Here is a 12,115-nt window from a genome sequence, read left to right as displayed (position 1 = left end):
ATCAACGTAAAATTTATACGAGTTAGCCCTAAGAGAGAACTTTCTAATGAATTTAGTTTCACATAAATCGGATGTGTAGATTAGAAGATAATTTTAAAAAGGTAGACAAGGGTCGGAAAGTCAAACCTACGAGATTTAGGTATGCACGGGATTTAGAATCCGTGGGTGGAGGCACGGATTCCTAGGTATATGATGGAGGTGATGATGGAGTGGAGGTCGAATAGTTAATGGAGGTGGCTCGGCAATAGATAATGGTTGTGGTGGCTTGCAGATGCGGATGTGATAAATAGTTGAAGGCTATGGTTGGTCTATAGCTATGGTAGTAGTAAAGATAAAAATCGTATAAGAGATAGAGATAGTTAAGATAGAGAGACGAAGGGGAAGAAATATACCTGTCCTATAAAACTAGGGGGATTGACGAAAAAGAGAGATTAAAAGCTAAACGAGACTTTACCAACAGAAGAGATGGCGTTAGTTGGTGAAGAGAGAGGAGGGAGATGTAGAGACCGATAGCCTAGTTGAGAGAGATGTCGGGCAAAAGCCAATTAATTTTTCATTCAAAGTGTGCCTAAGATACAAGCCATAAGGCCTTATTTATAGAGATTAAATATAAACAATCTTAAATAACTTAACTAAATCAGTCTTCCTTATCTTCTCGGATTAACCCTTTATTTTTCTATAAATAGATATCGAATCTCTTAAAACTCCGAATATGAAAGTTATAGATGAGGAAGTCATCAACCTTTTTCAACTAGTTTAATATTATTCAGATGTCTATAGAATATCTTGTGAATAATTACCAAAACTGCGCATATCTAAATTATAATTAAATAAAGTCCTAACATACTAAGATTTTGAGTAAACCACATAAAAATAATAAATAAAATAACTAGACTCAATTCATCGAACCCAATATCTTTCGAGATGATCTGATCTAGTTCGAATCGCATCATCTTTCTCTACCTTTGTATGCATCTCGACCTCGTCCTCCTGCACCAAATCTGTCTTCGTCCTCCTGCACCAAATCTGTCTTCATAACTGATCTTGAGTGCTTGTTCCTCTCCCATATATAATTAGAACTTTTGCTCATGAACAATCAAAGAACTCTACAGGTCATCAATAGAGAGTTTATCGATATTTTTGGACCTTCTAATCGAACAAACAACATAATTGAACTTCTCAGTCACTGATATGAGTATCTTCTCCACCACGATGACATCTTGCATCCACTCCCCATAAGTTATCATCTTATACTTCGATGGCTGCGCAAAACTCCCTTTGGTAGTCATCTTTGAAGCTGCTTTGATTTTTTAGGCCCAGTGGGAGCTCTGATACCAGAGTATTAAGAATGGAAACACAAGAATAATAATTTCTCAACAATTCTAGAAATGACTTACAATCTTATTGACCAATCTCAGACATATAACTAATCTTTTACAAACTTAATAGAAAGAGGAAAACTAGTTCACATTTTTAACTACTCAACATGAAGAGTGCAGCTAGGAAAATCAGGAAAACACTAAACAAGAAGCCTTAAAGACTAGGACTTATTCAAACATAAGTCCTACTTAAGGTTAGTATTATTCAGGCCTATCAAGTTTTCTAAGGTCTGTCACCTTACCTTCTTCATTTCTAAGTGTGCATGATTGTGTGCATGATTGTGCCATATAGTTACGGGTGTAAATGAGCCGAGCTTGATCGAGCCTGGCTCTAATCAAGGATTGAAATTAATTTCGAGCATGTCTTTATGATCAAGCTTGAATTAAAATAATTTCAATTCGAGCCAATTTCGAACTCGAGCCAATTTCGAGCTTAAACGAGTTGCTCAATTAGCAATTTCAAGCCTTATCAATTTCAAACCATTTTAGCAAGCTTGAATTAATTTAGACTTGAATCAAGCTTGAAATAAAACCTAATTCAACTATAAAGATATAAATATTACTAAAATATAAATTACAAGCAATAAAGATAAATGGGTTAAAAAACTACAAGCAACTAAAATATAAATTATAAGTAATAAAGATAATTATGTCAAAAAACTACAAACAACCAAAATATAAATTATAAACAATAAAGATAATATATATTCAAGCCGAATCAATCGAGCCCGGCTCAGGATCAAACTTAGCTCAAATTTAATTTCAAGCCTAACTTTAATGATCAAACTCAACTCAGCCTATTTTCGAGCCGAGCTTGATCGAGCAATATCGAGCCGAACTCGAGCCGAGCTCGAGCCGACTCTCGATTATTTTGACAGCCCTACTTATAGTTGTTATTTGCTTGATAATATGTCTTATTATTATTATGTCTATTTTTAGCTGAGTCCCTTTCGAGCTTTCCTATTACAAGTAAGACAGGCGTGTACACTAATAATCGCAAAATATAGGGGTTTAAGTAACATTTATCCAAAAACTTTCCTTATTACAAAGAGAGGGAAGAAGGGGAAAAAAATAACCGCGGAATTCCGTAATCAGTATAAATACGGTCCTTGAGAACAAACGGCTCCTAAATCATCTCGAAGGGAAGAAGAAAACAAGAATAATATCAACAATGGCGTGTCGAACCCTGTTGCGTTCCGTCCTCCTCTCTGAGCCATGGCGTCCTCCTCAGCACCGCCCTACATCTCACCTCGCCTCCTTCCCTTCGCTTCCCCTCCTTCCGCGATCTAGGGTTAGGGTTTTGCGCTGCTCTGGTGGTTCGGATGCAGCCCCTTCGCCGTCTTCCGCTTCTGACGACCAGGGGCCGCCTCAGGAGGCCGTCCTCAAGGCAATTTCTGGTTAGTCCTTATTCCTTGAGTTTGTTTGCATCGTATCACTTGAAGAAAGACTTTTTTTTTCCCCTCGCTCTCTATCTAGCTATAAAATTGGATCCGAGATGCTTTGGATGAGAAATAAAGTTCCATCTTTTAATTGTGTAATGAATTATGTTTTCAAGATTGTGTTTTTATGGTCGAAACTGGTTGATGCGAAGTGAGGAAAAGTATGTGGGCGTTTTTTGTTGTTAGTTTTTCTGCATAATTGCTACTGAACACTTTCAAAATATCAAAATTAAATTGCAGTCTTTAAAAAATCACAATTTTCATTGAAATTTTTGAGTCTTTAGGAATTGCTATTATGGACAATCTTTAAACTGAAGATTATTGTTAAAGTTAACAAACATGTAAATGACTAAAATACCATTCTTTCTTGAAGTTGTGTGTAGAATCTTTAGTAATTATAGGACAACTATTTCTTGAGGTTGTTAAGTAGTGTATTAAGTTTTAAGACTTACGAGGAAAGAAGGTATCTGTAAATTTGTAGAGTAGCAGTGAAAATGTTTTCACAAGCAAGGCCACTGTAAAATGAACCTTACGGTAACTGTTATGATTCAATTCTTGCAACGTTATCTAATCATATTTGACATTTTAGCAATTCGATTAGTGGATGACTGCCAACAATCACAAGATTCTAGGAAAGGGGAGGAGATATGGCATTGGAAATCTGAATGTTGGGACTCCATCTCCAACTTTTTAAAGTTTATCTCCAAGGGCTTAAGGAGAAGGACTCAGACGTTTAACAATAACCTCAAATCTGTTAGCCCCCGTTTACTTTGGGATTATCTTTTTTCTGTTTTAGATTGGAACGATAACATCAAATTATCTCTATTCTAGATTAGAAAGATTATTTTAAATTATTCCACACGTAAGATCAATTACAATTTTACCCCTGATTTGACTAAAATTATTTAAAAAATCCTGTCCTCTCCTATTACCCATCTATCTCATTCTATAAACCAAAAATTCCCACTTAATTTTTCCACCCTATTTTTTCTCACTCAATTTTTCTGTTGTATTTTCTTGCTCAATTTTCCCAACAATCTACTCTCTCATGCTATCCACATATCTCATTGCATACATACAATAAATGAGAACATTTAATTTATAATCATATGTCAAATCAAGGGCATATTAGTTAATTTTTTACTTCTTATTTATACTTTACTTCAACTTTATGTCACATTAAAGGTAATTATTACAACACTATTCTAGATTTCAAGTGAACATTAGCAACTTGCACACCCCATGCCAATGTGAAAGCCTTTTCTTTAACTTATTTTGATTTTCATCAATCATCATTAATCAACTTTAATATTATTTTTGTGCTGGCAGTTATTGTTATCAATATGATTGAAGATTATCGATAGTATTTAACGCAATATTCTCTTGTTATTCTTGTACCAACAAATAAAATCTTTGATTTTTCCCGTCATTTTACGTTTAACTAGATATTATTTTTAATTATTAAGTTATTATCAACTAATATTATGTATTGAATGTTATTATGTTTTTAATTATATTATGGAGTATTCAATCTTTAATAATAGTTTTAATAAATATATTCAATATTATTATATATTGAATAATATTTATATTTAACTATTGCTATATCTTTAATAAAATAGGTCATTAATAAAAATAATCTAAACGTAAAAGACTATAATGTAAGTTTTAATACATATAATCAGACAAAAAATCAAAGACTGATGTGTCGAAGACTTAAAAACATTTTTGAATATCCTTACTTTTTATTAAAACTATGTTAAAGGTTTGTCAGGGGCATGCAGATCTGCAAGGGTCGTGCCGAAGGCACAATACCGCCGTCATTGAATATTTAAATACCGTACTCTAGATTAGAGGTAACTTTTAGGAATAAAAATCTAGAATTTTTATTTTAGATTTCCCTTAATCTCTATATGAATGAGGCTTTAAGACATGAGCATAAAGAAAATGTCAATTCAGATTAGACTTCTATTTAATCTTGGGTATGAAATTTAAAACAGAATACTGGTGTTTAAATGCTAGAAAAATGAGTATCAATTAGATAGGTTAACGATAAGTTCGGATGATAGTTGCCTAAGAACCAAAGGAAACAACTTCAGATAAAGAGTTTTTGAGACAATGATTTCAGTGGAAGCAAAGTTCAGATCAGTAGTATTATTTATTCGTACTAGTTGTTCTACATCAGTTTTCGTCCAGTCTGCTTGTGCAGCTAGCTTTTATCTTATAATAATTCTGGACGTGCTCTATGTCAACGGAAGATGATCAAGTTTCTCCATGAGGTTATCTTTTATGAAGCATTCCTTTATGTTGTCAGCCTCTTTTATTGTCTGCCATTTGGATTTAATTTTTTTTATATTGTTTTTTCCCCAGACGTATCTTTCTGATAATACATGGTTAGTTATTGAGAATGGATTGACATATACAAGGCCTCTTCTAAAGTTTTAGCTCATTTATATGAGCACTACTAATCCTACTACAACCCTCTTGTTGACTAATTTTGAAATCATACCGTTTGTGGATGGAAGGGCTTATAATGAACTTATGGGTTTATTTGAATGGTGAGGCAATCTACCTTGTTATGCATATTTTAGGCTCATACTACTAGCACAGACATCCTAAGTTTTTTATAATTTGGAATTTGATGAGGGAGTCCTCTCTGTCTATTGGCCATAGATGAACATCCCTTGTTCACAGCATTTTTTTTTTCTGTTGGTGTTGATACTGTAATCTGTAGATCTGTATTTTCATGTATTATGTGATGTCCAATGATGCGGCAGATATGTTGATTCAAGGCTTCAAACTGCCAGTGAGCAGACGGTTATCAAAGGATTAACTTGTGTGAGTTGCGCATAAATGGCTTGGGTTATCAATATCTGTTCATACACCAATATATGAGTGCATAGAAATATTTATGGTGGAAACTTAATATTGTTGGAAATTTGGAATCTTCAAGTTATTGTGGCATAGCCTTCTAATAGTTAGGGCAAGTCCAAAAGCTTTGTATAGAGTAGCAGTTATTAGATATTGTGCATGGATATGTTCTTCTAGATGAACAACCTTCTCGTCTATGTGGTTGTGTAAATCCAGAGTTCGGGTAGATGTGGTGATTCTATATGTATATTGAATCACTGTCATCATTTACATTGTTTCTATTATTGAGCAGCACTGCAACTCTTTAATAAATCAAAGTTTTGCGCAGAAAGGCTTTGGTGGGGTAATAAAATGGTACAAAGTTATGTACCACAAATATAGAGAAATGATCATTTACTTATAAAATCGTCTCAACTTAGTACATCAACTCAATGTCGGGTTGCTTCTGTAGTTTTCTATTTTCCTTGTTAGAATGTTAAAGCTTTTGATGAATGCCTTTCCTATATGTTGTAATTTCTCTTTCTAATTTTTCATTTAAATCCAGAAGTATCAAAATCTGAAGGAAGGGTTGCACAAACTACAAATGTTATTATTGGTGGCACTGTCACAGATGATGCTACTGATGAATGGATTGTTCTGGATCAGAAGGTATGCTTTTTGGCTTTTTGCTTCTTTTTTGTGTTTCATTTTAACATGTGCACTTTACTTTTCTCATAAAAAGTGCTGCTTCGTGCAATGGGCCTTTCTAGTTGCATTTCTTAGTGGTTATGCATGTGTTTGTAGATACACCCATTAGAAGAGAAATTAACTACCAACAATATCAGAACAGCACAACACCATCCTCGTTTTATTCTTGTAACTTAATATTATTGCATATCTTGGTTCTAATAGGCCATCCTATGTAAGTCAGAAGGACCCTTGAGCTTTCCAAAATATGCTGCACTTTATATTTAATTAAGTTTGTTAGGTAGTCAAGTGAGATAATACTACAAAACCCACAACTTAGAAGTATGTGCAGCCCAAATCTCTTGCTTTTTTAAATTTTATGTGGCAGGGAATTGTTGGTTTTACAGGTAAATTCATATCCCATGGTTAGAGGATTTACTGCAATTGGCACGGGAGGTGATGATTTTGTCCAAGCTATGGTTGTCGCTGTTGAATCTGTTCTTCAAGAACCAATACCAAAGGTCTGTGGGCTACTACAAATATGCTTATGAAAAGTTGATTGTTTCATCTGTGCATGCCTCTAATTGACTTTCTACAGAGATATACTACTGCAGTTTTGTGACCCTAATAGTGTTTTCAATTATTCAGTATGTAAAGAGGATATATGGATAAGCTAGAAAATTGGATTATGAAAGAGGAGCTAGTTTGTTTAGGGAACTTTAATTAATAAACATAAACTAAGCACGAAGGTATGATCGCAATATGTTAAAGAAGGGGCATTACAAGTAAAAAAATTGAGAGTAGACTCAACGCTACAAATTCTGGTTTGCCAAAAAGAGCCTGCCATTCCTCCAAATTATGTCCAGCCATAAACTTATTTTGATTCTTATAGTTCTCTTATTTTTATAAACTTATGCTTCTTTCTGGTTGGTTTCAAACAGGGTCGGGTGTCTCAGAAACTTTCTTCTAGGGGGAAATATGTGTCTGTAAACATTGGACCCATTCGTGTCATTTCTAGTGAACAGGTATGTATCTTATTTTTCACACACAAGGACACTACCATAGAGTGCTGATTTATGCGTGAAAGGTTATCCTATGTCATGAATCATGATGCTTCACAACTTTGGTGTTAAGCTTGCTTCTCTATTGTAGTCTTTTGACTTGTCTCTGTATGCCTTTTTCCAGGTTCAAGCTGTGTACAATGCCATGAGAAGAGATGAGAGGATGAAGTACTTTTTGTAGACTATGTATATACAATTTCTAATGGAAAAAGACTGCTGGTTTAGATCATTGCCTTCTTGTATCATCAATAGCTTTGACAAGTTATTCAATTTGTCTTCAAAGTAGATCTCAGGTAAGAACGATCGACCGATATCTGAAGTGTACTTCTCTAAGTATGTAGCAGTTATCGGTTGAAGCCACATTATTATTTGAAAATTACTTACAATAGAATTTTATTGTAGCAGGTTGGAGTTGGCTCTGCAGCAGAAGCACCGGGAGGACAATCCCTTTCTTTTATCATTCAGGCAATCCTGCCCTGATCCAATGTTGTATAATTTTCTGTAGTGGAATTGCTCCAACCATGAGAGATTATGTACTTAATGCTTTTCCTTATTACTATAGTGTTAGTACTTAATCAATGTCAGTGCTCAAGTTTTTGATGCTTATGCCTAGAACTCGAATGGGATGTGCTTAATTACAAATTGACATTCAAACATTAATAATTAAAGGGCAGTTATTCTCTGTAGAACATATATTGAAATATTTTTACACACACTAGTACACTACCAATATGAATACTAGGCTATTAGCTAAGCTGGTGAATGACTAATAATTGCTATATTCTGTGGACTGAGCAATATAAAGTCATTCTATAGAACTTGTTGATAGTAATGTGTGAACAGAGTAATGGTTGTTGTTGATATTTCTTTTATAAAAGAGAGAAGTGAGAACTTAGCGGTGTTCGAAATAAACTAATTCTACTAGGGTTTGAATTTCGACTGCTTTAATTCAAACTCTGAACCACTTGATACCTGCTCAGTGGAAGTTGCAAACCTAGCTGATTGCAACTACTTATGTACAAGGATATTCAAGATATTAGTATTGATACATGATTTATTTTTACGCCGGTATAATTAATTACCTTTTTTTACCCCAAAAAAATAACAGATTAATAACAATTAGATGAACATAGTAAAAAAAAATTTTGTTACTAGAATTTGACCTCTAACTTGAAAATATTCGTACAATAAAAGAACTCTTTAATAATCTGAGTACACTATCATTTGCAAGATGAACAGAATAAAGCTCCAAAGTTCGAATAAAATCTTCTCAATTCCTTCGGAAAGATATGAAAAGGTGACAAGAAAATAACTTTCGAAGCTCTCTATTATCTTACAGTAATTACCCATATTTCAGATATCTAGCTCTAATAGTTTTTACTCAATTTTCATTAGCACACTAATTAGGTTTCAAATTTTATATTCAAACTTTAAAGAAAGAAGTCGAATTTAACCGGTCGCCGACCAAAGCTACCGAACACGCCGCCTATTCGTCCTCTCTCCCTGTTTGACCGCCACGTATGACATTCGTCGACACGTGTCAGTTATGCGCGTCGACACGACACACCTTCCAAAAAGATACCCACCACAGCCCTGCCAAAAAGGCCCTCAGAACTTCGCGTAACTACAAAACACCCACCACACTATATCTTTGCTAGTTTCTAAGAAGTCCTACGTTTACGATCAATTAACATGGTTCGTTGGTGTGGTTATTGGACTTTTATATTGAGATTATGGAATTCAAATCTTATTTTGTAACTATTTACACTCAAGAGTTTAATTACTCGTCTCTCCATCAGGTTGAAATTGACTAAGGTTAATGATGAAATTGTGTTTAAAAAAGGCAAAAAAAAAAGAGTTATTTTTATAATTTTATTCCGCCATATTTCTGAAAGTAATTTAACGAACAAAAGTATAAGAAAAGATAGCGTTGATCTCAAATACTCCAATAATATAGGGTGCAAAACGAAAATTCTCCTCAAACATAAGGGTATTTCCGTAATTTGACTTAGCTCCACATGCCGTTAATCTTCCTCTTCCTCTTCCACTTCCTCTGCTGTCCTATTCCATCCTCTAATCTCGCTCTCCGGCGGTCTCCAAGGACGAAGAAAGGAATCAAGGAGGAGGAAAGAGTAAGGTAATTAACAAGGAAGGAAGAAGAGAAATGTCGGGTCTTTCGTTAGCGGTTGCTCCGCGGTCGGATCCGGATCAGACGGCGGCGGACGAGAAGCAGCAGACGCTGATGGGCGGCGTGATGGGATCCCTCCGCGTTATCGAGATCCAGCTCGTGGCCTTCATCATGGTCTTCTCCGCGAGCGGCCTCGTCCCCCTCCTCGACCTCCTCTTCCCGGTCTTCGCCACCCTCTACGCCCTCCTCCTCTCCCGCCTCGCCTTCCCCTCCCCCTCCGGCTCCCACGGCCGCGAGGAGATCTTCCACGCCGCCGGCGGAGTTGGAAAACACGGCCTCTTCTTCCGGGCCTACGTGGTGTTGGGGACCACTGTGGGGCTGTTCCTGCCGCTGGCGTACGTGCTCGGCGGGTTCGCGCGCGGCGACGACCACGCCGTCCGGTCGACTACGCCGCACCTCTTCCTCTTGTCTTGCCAGATACTGACGGAGAACGTGATCAGCGGGCTCGGGGTCTTCTCGCCGCCGGTCCGGGCGATCGTGCCGCTGCTGTACACGGTGCGGAGGACATTCGTGATCGTGGATTGGGTGCTCGACGTCTGCATGAACAAGACTCTCCCTCCTTCCGCTCTCATCCAAGTAAAATATAACTCTTCTTTATTACGATTTCTTGTCATTTTATTTATTTATTTTTTTCGTTTTTCTTGCATGTAAACCCTCTAATATATTTTTTAATTTATCTGTATACTTTTCCAAAGTTGATATTCATATAAATCACACTTGGTAAATGATGCATTCTTTTGTTAATCTATTAAATGGTTCAGATTTGAACATATAGTTATAAAAAAAAGTATGATATTTTGTTGGTGGGCTGTGCATATAGGATGCAGCTTGGCTATGGTTTGGGAGGGTTCTGGCCGTAGCTAATCTGATCTACTTCTCCGTCAACCTCTTCGGCTTCTTGATCCCCCAGTTCTTGCCAAGAGCCTTCGAGAAGTACTTCAAGATGAGAGACGAAGCCCACGCCAAGACCTCACAGGATAAAAACGCTGACACTTCCGCCGCCCAAACCGCGGAGAGTCGGAAGCCGGATGAGGCGAAGAAGGCGGACTGAGGGGAATTAATAGACGTCGTTAAGTTTTGCATGCATGCATGCTCTCGTTCCTTTCTCTTGTTTTTAATTAGCATCAACGTAGTGTGAATCTCTTTGTATATTATAAGTTATTAGGTTTTGGCTTTACAAATCGATCTCCTTGCTTGATGTATTAATTAATGGATGACTTTTTTAAAAAAGTGTTGGAAAGGAGCTCTCTTTCCCACCCAAGAGATCTACCCAAGAGATCTATGACAATGAAAGCTAAAATTAATGACAATTAAGAAACATATGCAATTAACAACACCAAGCACCAAAGAAAGCTAGAACACTATATTTATGTGTAAAACTCTTCTCAAAGGGAAAACTCACAGAGCATGAATTTGAATCCACTATCAAGAGAATTGGTACAAAGAAGATCACCACAACAAGTATATCGAAGTCACAAGAATACCATCCACAAGAAACCAATAACTCCTAGCTTCAAATTAACAAGTTTAGATAACACCTCCAATAGAGAAACCCAAACCTTCTTGAAGTAAGAAAACCCTTGTAGATGTGAAGAAGAAAATTCTTGTGTCTTGATCCCAACCAAGAAATCCTCTAGTTGCAAATCCTTGTTGTATGTAGAGAAAAACCTCATTTTCTCTTGTCTTCTTTTTCACTAAGTGGCATGAGCAAAAAGTACCCCTTCACAAAAGTCTCACTCAACCAATTATTAGCCAAGTAAGTCACCCCATGGGGCTAGCCCAAACCAACTTGGCTAAATAAACCCAACAATCTCCCCCTCTAGACCCATGAGGGGAGTCTTCATTCTCTTAGTGAATTTCATGCCAAATGCCAATACTCACCAAACATCAATATGCACCAAGTCTCTACAAAGTTCTTGCTTCATCTTTGTAAGAGCCTTGGTCATCATATCCAATGGATTATAGTCCGTCGATATTTTCACAAGCCTCAACCATTGCTTCTCCAAAACATCCCGGATCCAATGGTAGCGGACATCAATGTGTTTGGTTCTAGCATGATAAGTTGCATTCTTGCTAAGATCTATGACACTTTGACTATCACAATGGATGACATATCCATCTTGCTCCAGACCCAATTCTTGCAAAAAGTTCTTCAACCACAACATTTCTTTGCAAGCTTCGGTAGCGGCTATATATTCCGCTTCGGTACTAGAAAGAGCAACACACTTTTGAAGCCTTGATTGCCATGATACGACTCCCCCTCCAAAAGTAAATATATACCCCGAAGTAGACCGTCTAGTGTCGACATCACCGACCATATCGGAATCCGTGTAGCCCACTAAGTGAGATTTTCCACCTCCAAAACATAGACATAAATTAGAAGTGCATCTTAAATATCTCATTATCCACTTCACGGCTATCCAATGCTCTTTTCCTAGGTTAGAGAGAAACCTACTAACCATACCAACCGCATATGCTATATCCGGCCTTGTGCAAACCATCACATACATC

The 12,115-nt window shown here is 36.6% G+C and overlaps 2 protein-coding genes across 4 annotated transcripts; both read left to right on the top strand.

Moving 5' to 3' along the window:
• Nucleotides 1-2,457: 2,457 nt before the first annotated feature.
• On the top strand, nucleotides 2,458-7,995 carry LOC140797831 (uncharacterized). 3 transcript variants are annotated; one of them, XM_073151508.1, is made up of 6 exons: nucleotides 2,458-2,776; nucleotides 6,234-6,337; nucleotides 6,763-6,876; nucleotides 7,297-7,380; nucleotides 7,541-7,709; nucleotides 7,822-7,995. In XM_073151508.1, exons 1-5 carry the CDS (start codon nucleotides 2,551-2,553, stop codon nucleotides 7,595-7,597), a joined length of 585 nt encoding a protein of 194 aa, XP_073007609.1. In that variant the 5' UTR covers nucleotides 2,458-2,550; the 3' UTR covers nucleotides 7,598-7,709; nucleotides 7,822-7,995. The 3 variants fall into 3 exon arrangements, with proteins under 3 accessions (XP_073007609.1, XP_073007610.1, XP_073007611.1); XM_073151509.1 differs by having other exon boundaries at nucleotides 7,819-7,995; XM_073151510.1 differs by having other exon boundaries at nucleotides 2,496-2,776; nucleotides 6,237-6,337.
• Nucleotides 7,996-9,531: 1,536 nt separating this feature from the next.
• LOC140797689 (uncharacterized) lies at nucleotides 9,532-10,655 on the top strand. Its single transcript, XM_073151324.1, has 2 exons — nucleotides 9,532-10,180; nucleotides 10,425-10,655. Exons 1-2 carry the CDS (start codon nucleotides 9,581-9,583, stop codon nucleotides 10,653-10,655), a joined length of 831 nt encoding a protein of 276 aa, XP_073007425.1. The 5' UTR covers nucleotides 9,532-9,580.
• Nucleotides 10,656-12,115: the final 1,460 nt, after the last annotated feature.

The sequence above is a fragment of the Typha latifolia genome, chromosome 11 (assembly GCF_019914945.1).
Source record: "Typha latifolia isolate L0001 chromosome 11, TyphaL0001v2, whole genome shotgun sequence".
In the NCBI taxonomy this organism is placed as follows: domain Eukaryota; kingdom Viridiplantae; phylum Streptophyta; class Magnoliopsida; order Poales; family Typhaceae; genus Typha; species Typha latifolia.
This window is presented reverse-complemented; position numbering and strand designations above follow the sequence as displayed.